The 16288-nt window shown below is 42.0% G+C and overlaps 1 protein-coding gene across 9 annotated transcripts in view; it reads right to left on the minus strand.

Moving 5' to 3' along the window:
• The window catches only part of Plcb4 (phospholipase C beta 4), a 360990-nt gene that overhangs the window by 56084 nt on the left and 288618 nt on the right, over positions 1-16288 (minus strand). For all 9 annotated transcript variants that reach the window (XM_085696768.2, XM_085696772.2, XM_085696774.2 and 6 more), the window contains 5 exons: positions 9380-9488; positions 5419-5629; positions 3573-3666; positions 1308-1387; positions 735-819 (listed from right to left, as the gene is read on the minus strand). In XM_085696768.2, the coding sequence (XP_085552894.2) occupies positions 735-819; positions 1308-1387; positions 3573-3666; positions 5419-5629; positions 9380-9488 (579 nt within the window). The remainder of the gene's footprint in view (positions 1-734; positions 820-1307; positions 1388-3572; positions 3667-5418; positions 5630-9379; positions 9489-16288) is intronic.

Genomic DNA, 16288 nt, shown 5'->3' on the forward strand with positions numbered 1-16288 from the left:
ACGTTACTAAGCCCTCTTTCTTGTGATATCTTGCTACACTGCATCTTGTCCTCTGGGACATTATGTATCCTGACAGAAATCCAAAGAACTCTCTGGAACAATCACACATACATTCAGACTTCATAAAGCTCTTGTATGGACCGCAGACTTAATAAAAGCCCCTTCATGAAGAAACTGGCAGGTATACAATGAAGCTCAAAAATGGCCATGTGACTTTGCCTGAATATTTATTTTGGAGTTGGGAACTTGAACTTTGGGCCTTATGACATCAGTTTGGAGGATTTCCCACAGCAACAGGCTCCCATGAGGTCTGAACCCTGGGTTCCCATTTGTTTACCTGGAGGGTTTTAAAAATACACCTGCATGGGCTGGGTCAGTTAGAAACCAAACACTGGAGGCAGGGGTCCTGGCGCAGGTGTTTTTACAGGTGTCTGAAGCGACTCAGCGTGGGGCCAGAATTGGGAAACACAGAGAAGCCTGGACTCGGGACTTGAAAGCTTTATGAAATTTAAAACATGAGACCTTAAGAGCATCCAGATTACAATGAATCACATGTTTACTTTATGTTTCTCTCAACATCCCTCTGAAGCACGATAAAAGCTTTTTTGTACCAGGGAATCTAAATAAATATGAAAATCCTTAGTATTTGTTCTCCAGTGCTTCTTGACCCCTGGAAAACACATTTCAAAACAAATCCATTCATGCTGGAAATATGGCTTGCTAAAAATACATACTGGATGTGATTCGAGGGCTTGTTTCAACAGGAGATCCCCAAATAGATCTTCACAATACTTGGACATCTTGTACTGTTGATATTTGCTGGGGAGAAAGAAGTGGCATTTGTAAAGTCAAATGTCCATTAACTCTCCAAGAATGAGACAGCCATCCCTGTAACTAAAGACACCCACTTTGCAAAGTTCAAGGCTCATTTCATAACAGTGACTGCAGCTATACTTCTAAGTACCATACAGACTTTAACTGGTGTAACTTAAAATCCAAAATTGACAGAGAAAAATGGAAAAATACCTCCTGACTTAGCGCCAAATTTTCCATCTCAAAGGAACTTTAAAGTCGGTTTCCCATTTTCTGACCGTTTGTTTGGAGAAAGCATTACTGAGCCCCAAGAAGATGACTTCTTGGTGGGTAGGGCTGGAATAACTATGTCCTCGCTGGAGGATTATTTGCCGCTTAGCCCATCCAACAGGAAATTACTCAGTTATTTAAAAAAAAATATGAGAGGCAGGATGAGAAGCCAGGGATCTGAAACACCACCAAGTAGGGACACGGGAAAGAAGCGGCTTTCATACCTGCAGTGGTTTTCAAAGGAGAGGATTACAGGATACTCTGATGTGACAAACGCTGTTTCCTTGATGGCTTGGATCACATCCTTTAAAGACAGAGAGTACTTATGATAGAGAACAGATTGAAGGTACCTGACACTGTTCAGAGACCACTAACAGAGCATTTCAAGACAGTCAACTTTAACAGTTTTGACCTGGAGGACACATCTGCCTACACAACTCTCCTGGGGAGACTCAAGAGGTTTAGGTCATTGCTTTTCAATCAATGCTGTCTTTTATTTCTCCAGTGCTATTAAATGGCAGTACTTGAGTGACCTGCCAAGTCCTCGCTTGACAGTGAGCAGAGCCACCCCTTTCTGTAGTACTTGGGTTTGAATCCATGGCTTGGTGCACGTGAAGCAAGTGCTCGACCATTAAACCATGCCCTGAACCCTCATCAATCTCCTTTAGGAGAACATAAAGTATCTATGAGAATTTTTATCAGAGCCCAAGATTCAGTTCCTCCCTCCTCTGGGGAAATGTGTTGGTAATAACACAAGGGTTTCAGCAAGCTTCTAATTGGCCGTCCTCTGAGTTTGGAGTCATTTTGGACTATAGGTCTTCCGTTCCTTGTTGGTCCCAATGTACTGGTGTGACAACTGCAATATCTAGTATTTCAGGTGAGCTTAGTGAAAAGTGGGTCTCCTTCTGTGGTCATATAGCATGTGAGGCAAAACAAGGGAGGGCTCTGGCTCTACTTTTACACTGACACCTACTCTTAAGTGGCAGAACACCTCCTTATACCTTGCATCATAAGAAATAGAAAAGCTGTGTCCAACGGCTGACCCACAAGTCTGTTTTAGAACAAAGGACTTTGAACCAATGCTTCTCCAATCAGAGTATCACACTATAAAATGTCCTAGTTCTTACTAGTCTGTAGCTAAGCATAAGGCAGGTTGCGTCACTCAGCACGTCAGAAAACATTTTTATATTAATTGTCCATGAAAGCACAGTTGAAATGATAAACCTGAAAGTATTTTATTAGACAGCCTTATGAATGCAGCAGTCATTTGAGTATTATTTCTTAAAGTTTCTTCACAGGCAAATATGACCACAAACTTAAACATCTGGTATAAGTGGTCAGGAGCTACTCCAGGGGAAAAACTGTGCCTTAGCCTTTGAAGTCTGCTTTCCTTATAGGTGACTCTTCTCCATGCTGCTTTCCCACTATTCTTGATATTTGATAGCTATATAAAATTCACACTTTGTCCCTTTAATATACTCTCTTCTTAAGAAGCGTAATCTTGAATTGTTACTAATTAAAAGTCACCAATACTTTGGCTAAGACATGATATGGAGGGAACGTTCCACGTACAGAAAAGAGGCAGCTGTGGTTTTGAAGACAAGACACTGGTGATTTCGCTAGCAGGCAGAGCTAAGAGTCATTGTTCCAGACACTGTTACTATCTCTCCTGAACTACACAACACAGCAGGCTAGCTGATGTTAGCCAACACAGAGTTTCTTACCTTTGGTGGGACACCATGGACATGAGGAAGAAAACATGAAAAATGACCCATAGAGATCATCCGAAGGTTCTAAGAGATGTTTGTTTATTAACTAAATATCCCTTTCGGTGAGGAGCCCTAGGGCGGGGTGGATTTCTCACTGGGCCCAGTACTTAAATGAATGTGCTTCCTGACGGTCTGTGAACTGTGGTTTGTTCCTTGTTTCAAATCTTTTAAAAGTATGGAGCCCAATTTGCGGCATGGCTTCCAAATTTAGAAGATGTTCACACATCCACAATACCAACCTCGTTATCTCATATTTTAAGGCTTATATATAAAGTTTATTTATGCTACTTTTGAGTCTTTCTGAAATAACAGAAAGCAAGCAAGAAATAGCTAAGATTTTTTAAAAAATGGTTTTATTCATTTTGATTTGAGAATAGTTCTCACTGTATATCTCAAAATGCCCCCTGCCTCAGCATCCCAAGTAACTAGGCCATGTGTACACCCAACTGTGCCAAAAAAAATTGCTTGGGTGTAAAACTAGGTAGACGCTGCTACTAAAGGGCCTTATTACCTCACAGTCATCATTTGAAAGCCAGAAAAATAGCACAAAAGGAATATTACATGACTAATAATATTTTGTCTTGACTTTCTCTTTAAAATGAGAAGAACAAAACATGAAGGTGTATTGCTTGAGAAAATGAAAAAAGAAAATTGTTTTCTTGTTTTCTGCGTTTGCACAACAGTCTGGGAGAGCTATGGCTGTGAAATTCTTAAACCCACCTTAAACAGGATGTCCGTACACATTGCCTTTCCATGAGTTATTATCGGTTCCTGATCTTCACCTTTTCCATCCCAGCAGTCAAGCTCCACACACCTAGAAGCACAGTCAGATTACCACACTTAGCCTGAACCGGAAAATCAAACACAAAGTCAAAGACACATTTTCTCACAGGTCAGAACACTGTATGAGGAACATGGACATGTCGTGGATGCACAGGTGAAAACTACATTTCGCTGCTCACCCTGGTGTCAAAAAAGGGCTGTGGGCAAGAGTTTGAGACTGACTGGATATAATAAATGGCCTGGTTCCCAACAAAATCATATTTAGGACCAAGTTGCAATAGAAGACAATGGAAAATTTACAATAGAGGCTGGGGTTGGATGATATTGACATTGATTTATAAACTCACTGGGTAGAATAATGTTACTTTCACCGTGTCAGGAAATTTTCTTGAGCTGGACCTGGTGGCACTGGATGGTAATCCAGTTTCCTAAGAGTTTAAGGCCAGTGTGGACAAGTAGGTGAGATTCTTTCTCAAAATAAAAAGTGAACTAAAGCCTGACATAAGTGCGGAGTCCTTGCCCCACGGGCATGAAGCTCTCAAAGCAGTCCTCAGGGCCAAGCAAGAAGCACTCCTGCTGTCTTACAACTCAGACACAGATATTGAGACAAAGCACATTAATGAAGTCAGGATGGAATTAATCTCCTCTGTAGCACTTTGTAGCACAAAACACAGTGAGCTTTAAAAAATAAATATTTCCAAAAAATCATAGTACAACTACATTTCTTATTTTTTGCGATATATGAACCTTAAATATTTGCTCCTTTCTATAGAAATTACTTTCAGCCATCTCTCCTTAGAAAACTAAACTTCTGAGCTTTACGCAGCCACATTTTTTTATCTTCATTTTTGTATTTTAGGCAGTGGTAAGGATTGAACTCAGGACCTTGCACAGGCTAAGCAAATGCTCCACCACCAAACTAAATTCCCAAGCTTTTTTTGGTATCATTAAATAAAACTAAATTTGTAACTACCTAGAACTAGTAGAAAACTTAATATGGCTTCTTAAAATATATCTGTTTTCTTGTTTTACAATTTTGAGATCATATTTTAAAAATCACAGTAGATGATTGTCTTTTGACCCCTAAGATGGCTCCACAATTTTATGTGATACCTTCTTTTCTCACTCAACATAAAGTGAACACACTCTATTAAAGAGAAATGTAAATGTCCTTTTCATACTGATTACTATTTCCAATTTCAACGAAAAGCAGATTACAATAGTCTTTCCTTATCCATGGTTCAGTTATCTAAGGTTAACAGTGGTTTGAAATATAGAACGCAAAGTTCTGTTTTAGATTGCACAGCACTGTCGAGTGGTGCACTGCCTCATTCACCAGCCAAGTGTCCTGCCTAGGAGTTGGATCAATCCAACGCCCAGCACATCACCCTGTATTCACTGCCACCTGTCAGCCTCTTAGTGGCCTTCCTTGCTATCAGAATGTCATAGAACTACAGGGTTTTTATTCAAGGAACCCTTACTTTCATAATAGCAGCCCCAAGTTGAAAGGTAGCGATACTGTCATTATTATTACAGTATAACCTTGGAAAAATATTAATATCAGTGCTGTTAAACTCTCTGTGCCCAATTTGTAAATAGAACTTCATCACAGGTATTTACATATGGTGAGGAGAAAAGATATAGAGAACTAGGTATGAGCCATTGCTTAGCAGATCCACTGGGCATCTTAGAACACTGGGGATTGGAGGAATAAAGGGAGGTTAATGACATGTTTAAAGGTGCCACATATAGACAAAGCAAATCGCCATCATGAGTTCCAGACCTGCACCCAGCCAGGAGAACTTGTCTGTACATCTCCACTGAAGACTTTCCTCCAAACTGCCGGCCGGTGAGATAGGTATTGTGGGAAGAACTGATGAAGTAATGAGCCAGGGGGTGATCCATCTCCTGGTAAAGTTCTAAGCGATCTAGGAAGACTGGGGCATTCTCATCGGACATCAGATATCTGCAGAACCCATCACTTGATATGAGGCCTGGGGAGAAAGAAAATCTGAGTGGTACCGCGGCTCCGAAGATCTTTCATTTTGCCCAGCCAAGTTGAGGTAGTAAAAAGTCAGAGCAGAAACAACGCCATAGTTTTTCCCTAGACCCGACTCCTTTCAGAACTTGAACAAAATACACAATTCCACATTAAAAGAAGCACAGTCTGTGACAGTTCTCCAAATGAAGAAACTATGCTATGAACCACAGCGATGAGGGACCGCTGGCTCTGCCACGACCATCCTCGCCTTCTGCTGTCCATCTCCTGGTTTCTCTGGTCATGTGGGGAACAACCTGGCCCAGGATCATGATTGGTAACTGAGAACACCTGTAACAAGTGTGGCGTTAAGTCTAAGTCGCCGTTATTCTCATTAGTTGGAGAAATGGTTGCCTTTCGAATTTAAACAATATATTTTTCACAATTATCTAAATGTTAAAGTCTGACGCTGGTGAGAAATACGGAAATATAGGTCCCTGCTGATTTCAGTCACTTTTCTGAATGGAGCAGGGCCTACATGGCAACTGAAGGGTAGATAAGCAGTGTTTCACAAACGCCAGAAGCCTCAGCCCTCTGCTTTTCCATGTAACCATTTACAAGTTATGAAGATAATCTCGTTCACATCCACCGAAAAGCTCCACCGATCACCTAAAAGACAGCTCTGGGCCTCATGCTCAGCTTACTTAGGTCTCACAGCTCGTTCTGCAGGTTTGATGTTGGTGAAAGAACATCTGTGCGAGATGGCATCACTGTGCCTACAGGCTGTACCACAACTCCATTTTCCTACTGCCAAAGAACAAGACTACCCCAGTTCCTGCAACATTCCCCAAATGGTTTCTCAGGTTAATTAGATGTGTGTTTAACCAACAGATCATTTCCAGTGTTTTCAATTTTACAGAACAATTATACCACTGTGTGCATCTGAATCATTCATGCACTTACGTGCACACATGTGCATGTGTGCACACACAAAGAGTTTATCATTAGCTGAATAGACGGTAATCCACAAGGAATATATATTATACTTTGTTTTTTCAAGACAGGGTTTCTCTTTATATCCCTGGCTGTCCTGGAACTCACTCTGTAGAACAGGCTGGCCTTGAACTCAGAGATCTGCCTGCCTCTACCTCCCAAGTGCTGGGATTAAAGGCTTGTGCAACCAAGCCCAGCTCTTTCTCTCTCTCTCTCTCTCTCTCTCTCTCTCTCTCTCTCTCTTTCTCTCTCTCTCTCTCTCTCCATATATTAATAATAATAATAAGTTTGTTGCTGGATATGTAGGCCATTTCTAATAACAACTGAAGTATTACAATAAAAGTTTCTATGCTTCTGTCCTTGGCATATTCATTCATTCATTTATTCATTCAAATAACAAACACTTTGAGACACTGGGATGGGTGCAGAAAAAAGAACTACATTCCATTTTTACAAAGTCACATATTATGGGTAAGAGAAATAAATATATGAACAAATAATTATAATGCCATATTGGAAGTACAAAGCTAGAATGGTGAATGAAAAAGGATGGTGGGACACTGGTTTAAATATGTGGCCAGTGAAATCTTTTTAAGATTTCAGAAATGCATGGGGACAAGATATACAGCCCATGGAGACAAGCCACACAGACACATGGGAGTGGGTCTTTCAGGCAGAAGGCTGAGCAAATGCAGAAATCTTGGTGCAGGAATGTGTATTCTCAATTCATTTAATAAGTGCAAAGTGGAATGAGCAACTTCTGGGGAAGGAGCTGGGCAATGATGCAGGAGAGGGAGTCAAAGACTGCATCTATTAGGGTTTAGTCCTATGTTCTTGAGATTTTTGGGGATGGGAAGCTTCGGTGGGGTAGCAGAGTACAAAATACCATTGGTTAGGCTTACTCTGGCTGCTGTATGGAGCACAGTACTGGGTTTAAAGCAGGACAAAGATGTCACAAGCCAGTTGGCATTGCCCCTGGAAAGGCTGTAGGCTTGAACGCCTGAAATGGTGAGAACAAAGAGAAGTGGACCTCACGTGCTTTGGTGACAGATCGTAAGTGACGTGAAAGAAATAAAACATACAGGGTGATTCCAAAGGTTCTGACTTGAAAAGCTAAGCAAGTAGTTCACCCATTTCTCAGACTGTGAAAGAAGAGGGTTGGAGACAGGACAACCAAGCCATGCTGCAAACACACCGTACAATGTGCAGACAAGCAGGCCTACTGCAGGCTCCTGGGTTATTGCAGGATTTACTCTGAAAGTCCTATGTTTACAGAAAACACTGGAAGCTAGAGGTCTGCATAGACACCCGCTCCTCACAGAAAGCATGGAAGAAGCAGAAGTCTAGCATGGGACAGTCACTATTTGGAGACTGTGTGAGATACTCTCTAGGGTACACACCTGCAAGAGGAAACGCTGAGCTACCAGAGAGGCACATTTTCTACTTTTTGAGCTACTCTCCCAATCCCCAGGTAGTTGTGAACACTCAAAACCCTATGAGAAGTGTCTTTTGAGCTGTATTCTTACATTCTTCATTAAGTCAAAGAGAGGCTTTAATTCTCTGTTATTTGTGAAAGGGAGAAGCTGCATTTTTTTTTAAAAAAAAGCTGGTGTCAGTTATAATCAGGTCTTGAAAGGACCTGAGGATAGCAAAGACACACACAAATTATTACATCATCAGTTGCTGAGGAACGGCTGCTCTTGTCTGTCCTTTGAGCAGACCACAGCTGCCTTAAAGGTGCGGAGACATGAGGTACTTCTTATTCAGTCTTGAACTCCCAGTGTTACAGTTTGAGTGTGAAATGTCCCTCACAGGCTGGTGTGTTAGGACTCCTGGTCCCCAGCGGGTGGCCCTGTTTTGGATGCCACAGAACTGACTGGTGGAGATGTGTCACTGCGGGTGTGTCTGGGATCTGGTGTTTTGTTTGCTAGTCCTGCTAGGATGCGAGCAGGTGCCCCACACTCCTGACACCATGCCTTCCTGCTACAACAAACTAAACTTTCCTGAAAATGTGAACTCAAATAACTTTTTGCGCCCACCTGAGTTGCTTCTGTCAAGTAGCCTGGTCATAAAAACAAAACAAAAACAAACAAACAAACAAAAAAAGAGCTGCTTAGGGATGCTTGCTCTGGGCTGCCAAGTGTCAGGCTCCTGGGCTCCCAGGCTCCCAGGCATGCCCCTGCTGCAGGGATGCACTTCAGTTGTCTCCATGCATTTTCTTTGATTACTATTTGAACAACGTATTGTTTCCAAACCAAAATGAAAGGGACAAAGATCCAGGAATATGGACAACTTGCTGATACGATTCTTGACTAGTGTCCTATCAGTGTGTTTATCTTCCAACATAAAGGGTCAATTATCAAACTAAGTACTAAGTTTATTCAGCTTAGCAAAAGAAAGGGGAGCAAAGGCAGGTGCACGTTCTTATGTGACAAATTCTTTTCAAAGACTGCACATAGACACTTCCTTCTTAGTACTATGCAAAATTAAAACTTAACATATATGCATATACAGCAGATTATCACTACAATGTCCTTATCAACACAGTACATTTTGTAGTGGTATACTTCAGACAGTGTGGAATCACTCGATAGAACATACAAGTTAAATTAGTTTAAAAGCAGGAAAAGAATAAATTAATTACTAATCTTTGAATCTACAGTGCCCCAAAGCATTTAAGATATTTTAATTAAAATTCGAGGGTTTTAAATGTACATTTTCTTGTCTTAGCAAAAAACAAGATTTAATTTGTTTTTTATTTCATTTATATTACCTTTTTTCTTCAAATCTTCGTCAGGCTCATACATCTCAATGATCCGCATTGCTCTTTTCGCATCATAAAATGGAAATAAAATCTCATTCAGCCGAGGATCTCGTTGGTGCTATGATGAGAAAATAACTCCATTTAGACCCACGTTCCTCATCCTGAAACAGACTTCTAGCATATAATCTGTACAAGACCCATCTAGACGCTCGTATTAGTAATTACGGAGATCAGACTTCACTGCCTTCCTGGCTCTCTCCCTGAACTATACTACATAAAGTTCGTCTCTGGACTTATGCTGTTGGAGCTGCTTGGTGAAAAAGGGGGAGCTGTGTGGTTTCCTCCCGTTCCAACTTTGAAGAAGACATGAAAGCGTGAGAACAGCAACTGCGCTGCCGTCTACTTCCCACACCTGAGGTCAGTGACTTCCTGAGGTCAGTGACTTGTCACAAACAGGTGCAAAAAATGAGAGTGAAGGATCTCCACGGTAGTTAAAAATCTGCTATTGAGGTTACCTTTAAAAAGTGAAAAGAAAAAAATAACAAAAATAAGCAACCATATCAGGTACTAAGTGGCCCAAAGCCCCAAAACAATAACAACAACATCAAAACCCCCAAAACTTGAATGTCCGAAAAGTTGAAAAGTAAATAGTTAAGTTTTAATCACTTTTTCTGCTAGTAAGAGGCTCTTGAGCACTCTACAAGCTTTGTTGTCTTGGGGTCACAGTTTTCCAAGATGATATAATTGTAACGATGAAAATGAATCAGCAAGGAATCATTGTAAGTGTATAGTATATAAAAAAATTAAAATACAGCATCTCAGGGCACCTTCTCTCTACAACTGCACGCACTCTGCTCCGGAAGTCCCCAGCAGAGGGCACGGAAGAAGGCTCTGATGGAAGCTGCTGACAGCTACCTTTCCCAGTCAGCACGCAAGACGCTTCTTACATGGAAGGAGCAATACACTTGCTGCACTGAGGCTGCCCTGTCTTCCTGGAATGGCAAGAAGCTCCTTTACCTACTCACTACCTAACTAAGCTATGTGTGTGCATGCTTATATGTGTGTGTGTGTGTGTGTGTGTGTGTGCGCGCGCGTGTGAATATGGGTATGCACATGTCACGGCACGTGTCTGGAGGCAGTGGATCCACTAAACTTTCTCACGGTTCACTGAGGATGACAGGATTGCATTATGTCCTCTCCCAAATGAATAAAACTAAAACGTAAGCTTTTAGAGACTGATGGGTCAATAAGCTGATGTGTGCAAGAATTGCTCAACGTATCATACTTTGGCAACAACTTTTTACCCAGATGCATGCACAGATTTGCAGTGATATTACTGGAAAGATGCTTAAGAAGCAACTGTTCATATGGCCCTCTTTTTCTCTGCTGTGGGATGATCACCTGTAAAGGGGGCTATGTGCAGAACAATACCCTTGGCCAATGGAACACTTGATTTTAACTGCTGAAGCCTAGATGTCTCGAGACTCCCCTTGTACCGTTTAGCTAAAAGTGTTAAAGTGAAAGCATCAGTATTGTTATTGACAGTCTATCCTGATGAAGCATTCTTCTGTTGAAATATTACTGACTATGATCATGTCTATGCTAGACTGGAAACTGTTATGCTAATAGCAGGGCTTGATACTTTAGAGAATAGTAATGAGATCTGCAGAGAAAGGGAAACTGATGTGGACAGTGGGATGCCAGGCCAGTGAAGACTTGCTAGAGCCTGTAAGAACTACTACACCCCATAAGGATCGGATACAACAGACCCCAGTATTCGAGGGTGCTGGGGGCTGCAGACCCCTGACCCCTTGACTTTCTTTGCTTACTGGAGTGCAACTTGTTTTCCTGTGCCTACAGCTGCTGTGAGCACAAGGCCCTCATGAGTTCCTGATGGCAGGGGGGTGAATTCTGGTGGGTTTTACAGTTGGAAATCCCAAGAACTGGGGCGTGGCTATCAGTTAAGGACCCCTATATAAGCTTCCCTGGAGCACAATAAAGTTGGCATTCTTTTATCAACGATGACCTGTGCCCTGTGTCTCTGTCTGTCTGTATGAGTGTGTTTTTAAGTCTCCAGCCTAGTTCCTGGCTTGTGTACCTTCCCTTAGAGCAGACATTGTGCATTACCCAAGGGGATTAAGGTCTCCCCTGCGGTAAGAGGAATTATTTAAAAGCATTCAAAGAAATAAAATCCTAACCACTCTCTAGACATCTTTCCTTGAATAAACCAGAACTAAATAAGATAGATAAGGGATGGAAAGGGATCTTTTCATACCCCGACATAGTTACACTCAGTTATCCTCAGTTTCTTCCCTAGTAAAATTAAGTCTTTTAACTTAAACAGGAGATCACTGTTGAGTATTTGGGAAGAGAACTGATGGGGCAAATCCATATGACTTAAGAAGAGGAAGAAAAATGGGATACAGTTATGGGGGAGAAAATAGATACAATGGGAAAGGGGGAAGGAAATTCAGACATTTCTGGGTGTTTTCACACATGTACATATTAACATGGTGCTGCTTAAAATGTGATGTGTGGATGGCAGGAGCGGCATCACCATCACCTGGGAGAGTTTAAAGACTGTGGATTCTGGGGGTCTCTCCTCAGATCTCCTGAAACTGAGTCCCTGGGTGGAACCAGGAATTATTTGGGGTGCAAGCAGATCTAGAAAGCTTTCCTGGTGATTCTGACTCGCTCAATTTAAGCATTCCTACTCTAGGTGTGCCTCTATTGCTTGCTCAGCCCTGTGGGCTAACTCTCCAGCACTGCACAGATCAGGTGTGGCGGAATTACAGGCTACTGTGTAATTGCAGCACTTGGAAAGCAGAGTCCGGAGGATCAGAGGCTCAAGGACATCTTACGCTACATAGTGGACTGGAGGCTGGCCCTCTTAAAAATGAAGGAAGAAACGAAGAAAGGAAATAAAGAAGGAAGGAAGCAAAGAAGGAAGGAAGAGAGAATAGGAATAAAAAGAGGAAAAAGCTTTGATTTAATCTGTAACCACATGCATTTTAATTAATGACAAAAAAAGTAAGAAATTCCCAACTAACTAAATAATGCAAGGCAGGACTAATCATTTGACCTGTGCTCCTAATTAAGCTTTCTCCATTAAAATGTAATTAGAGGGCATCATATTCATAAGATCATCTGTCTAGTAGAAGGAATAGCCAGGAAAACAGCACAAATCCATATTTCCTCCTCAGTGTTATAGTCTTAGCAAAAGACATTTAAGTGCAGATAAAATAAAATTCCACTTTGTCTTTGTACCTGCTCTGCCAGATAACACAATTTTTCTTTTCCCTCAAATTTTCACAGTTTACAAGGTGACAAAGCCTGGTCCCTCTGAATAATCTAGAGGCAGGGAAACAAATGGTAAGGTTTGCATTTTTTCACCCTAGTGAGGAAGGATGCTGTACACCATCACATCCAGGTAACCTCAGAGTAACAGGGTGCAGAAGAGTTCAAGTCAGAGACAGCACAGCGCGGCAGGTCCTCACAGCTCTGAGAGACCATCAACTTCCACTCAGATAAACAACAAGCCCAACATTTCACTTCCTGGCATCCAGAGCTTTCTAAAATGAGGTTCTAAATAGCTCTGAGGAGTTAGTCATGGAAAACTATGCCAAGCAAATGAGATCTACCACGGGGGGCCCCCACAACTCTGTCCTTAGCTTTACTGAGAAAATGTGTCAACTGCCTTTGGTACAAGTGCACTGGGGGAGACGGATGCAGATCTAATATTTTAAAATGGTATAGAGAGTGAGCTGAACATTCAGCAGGGCTGGGCTCACATAGAATGGAATACTCTCCCCTCTTCCTCTCTCTTTTATCTTCTCATCTAAGAACAAGGATAGTGTAAAGAGAACAGTATTAGGTACTCTCTCAGAAACTTCCGATTAAAGCATGTAAAAATCAGCTTCAACTCTAATGTGCTCATCTGTGTGGTGATGTGTGTGAGGGAGCAGACAACCAGCGATAAAATAAAATCATGCTATGTTTTGTCTTTGTTTTTAGTCATCTCCATATAAGACCCATTTCCTCTTTCTGACTTTGGTTTCTCCTGCTCTCTGGGCAGCCCTCAATTCTCCATCAACTTCCCTAGCTGTTATTATGCTTACTGGAGGCAAAATAGAAACGGAGGTGGCACTGAAATCAATTTATCTTATTAACAACCGGGGGGAAAAGCGAAACCACCTGACCCTGGAGACTGCATTAGGCCTGCTACACACAGCTGAGGTGATCGGAGAGCCCGACGCTGGCAGCTCCCAGCATGCACCTCCGCCAGTTCTCCACAACTCTAGCTTGCTGTTCTTCATGATTCTGGTGAAGAACGTTTCCCTCTAGCCACTGGATAGACCCCAGAGATGCTGTGATACTAAAACTTTAGCTGTGAATGTGAACTTGTCTGACTAAATTCTTTATGGAGAATGCCAAAATATATTTATTATGCTCAGATTCTCCCCCACTCCGCTAAGCACCCCAAAAAGTCATCCTAGTCAGCCTAGACAGTGCTGCACAACATCCACCGGCACATACGTTGCCTGGGCATCTTGTTAAGCGCAGGTTACTGACTCAGTATCTGCATTGCTAATACGCTGCAATGGGGGACACTAATGCTGCCTGTCTGGGGATTCAAGCTATGGCCATCTGTGACTAAGAGGCCCTGGAAAGCAGATGAGAAATGAATTCAAAGCTACCACTGGGGGAAGAGAGGCACATGCTCTACACAGTAACTAAGTAAAGGACTAAAGTTTTCTCCCTTTTCGATCTCTTGAAGGTAGAGATTAGTATACTAATTAGAAAGAGAGAGTGAGATTTACAGGCTGGGCGATGGCAGAAGCCAGTACGCTACTGGCTAACTGGAAGGGGCTTTCTTTTCCTGGGTCAGTACCAGTCAGTGAACCTTGTTGTATATGCACCTATTGGTTCTTTGTGGTTATAACTGGTTCTCAGGTACCCTGAAATTTGCATACATGGTGACCAGGGCCTTGTTCTTCCAGTGTTCCTCATTTTCTCTTGTCTTGCTGCATGACGCTGGATCCCACGTAGCCGTGAAACTGCCTGTTGAGGTCCGTAGAAAACGTTGAGGTCTGATCTATTTAAGGTCACAGACCTTTATGTTCCAAACCCTATTGCATTCCGGATGAGCTCTGTCTCCTTGCATTACAGGATTTGAAGTTGCCATGCCTAAAGCTATTTTGATTCTGGAGAAATTGGTGGGATAAGACTAGAACTGTACATAGAATCTGCAAGAAGCCAGTGGGGGGCTGGGGACGTGGGGCGATAGTGGAGGGGAAAGAAAGCCCTATTTGGAGATGGCAGTGTGATTGAAATCCCAGGGCAGATACTGTTCTGGAATGTCCTATTGCCTCTCTAGGACCTACAGAAATCTAGAATCACGCCGATTCCACCAGTCTCATCTAAACATACAGGGTATTTCCTTGCTTAAAGAGAAGCCAAAGGAAAGGAAATATAAAGAACAAAGCCTGTGACGGTCTACTGCAGCAGCGACAGAGAATGCTTGCTTCATCATAAAGAACATGGAGGGCAGAGCCAGGCAAGTATGAGAGACCTGTTCTCTTTAAATACTTCGGTTTAAGAAGTAAAAGCTTATACATTTTATGAGTAAAAATTTTAAAATCCTTTGAGATACTGAAATTTGATAACTAAGTAGACAAAGAAAATCATTTGTGAGAGGAAATGAATCCTACAAGAGGTGCAAGAGCAGCACCTATCCTCTGGACTTTAGAATTGGTTCTGAACTCTAATAGCGCAGGGCAGTAGGAAGCACATGCTGGCCCAGGAAGTGCTGATGAACTGACCACGAGCTAAGGTTTCCTCCTCTCTCTCTCTCCAGGAAGTGCTGATGGACTGACCATGAGCTAAGTTTTCCTCCTCTCTCTCTCATATGTTTTCCACCTAGAAAGCCAAATTCCCACCCATCTTGCCAGATTTAAGATTATCAATGAGCAAAAGTACATGAAAAAGCTACCAGAAACAAATGAAAACAAACAGCAAGAAGAAGGAGGAGGGGTTAAGGAAATGAAGGGGACCAGTTAACTTCGGAGAGCTGTGGCACAAGAATATGGCTAATATCTGGGTAAAGACTACAATCGCAGTATTCAGATGACTCCAGTGGAGAGGACTGGAAAGACTTACAACATTTTCAAGTGAACAAATACCGCATTGCCCTGAGCAGATTCCTCAAAGGCAGAAGCATCTGTGTGGGTATATGAAATCCCTCTCTTTGTTGGCTCAGTGCATGCGTGCCTGTGTTAACCGTTTCTGACATGTAGCCCTATGAACTGGAACCCATGAGCCTGCACACATCAGGAAGAGAAGACCTTTGGCAAGGGTGTGATTTGCTTGTGCAAAGTGGCAAACCAGGGACTCCCATTCTCTTTTCTGAGTCATTCCCTGGTGTCTAACCTGATGCTTCCTCCCCCTCCTCTCTGCTGGGGATTGAACACAGGGGCTCATGGATGCTGGGTATGTGTTCTTCCACCACACAGCTCCATCAGCCCAGTCCTGTCTCTTCAGGCATGTCCTTGTTGTATGGTATGATTGTGAACTTCTTTCCAAATAAGACCGTGTTGCCCACTCCTTACTCACATTTTTCTGACTATGTATGTGTTTGGGAAAAGGTGAATTTTTCTTTTCTGATTAAAAAGAGCCTCTGCGGGTTTTGCTAAAAAAAAAAAAAAACAAAAAACACTTTGTACATGAAAAAAAGTTCTTTTTGGTTATAATAACAAAAGTTGTGACTTTTACTTGTTCTAAAATATTTTTCCTTGTACTTAAGCAAATTTTGTTGTTGGCTTAGTTGCTAAATGAATCATGTTCTACATTCAGCTTGGAGCTTGTTTTGAAAATAAAGAGTGAAAATTTAACCTGCAATCTAGTTGGCCTAACGCTATA

The sequence above is a fragment of the Myodes glareolus genome, chromosome 10 (assembly GCF_982192425.1).
Source record: "Myodes glareolus chromosome 10, mMyoGla1.1, whole genome shotgun sequence".
Classification (NCBI taxonomy): domain Eukaryota; kingdom Metazoa; phylum Chordata; class Mammalia; order Rodentia; family Cricetidae; genus Myodes; species Myodes glareolus.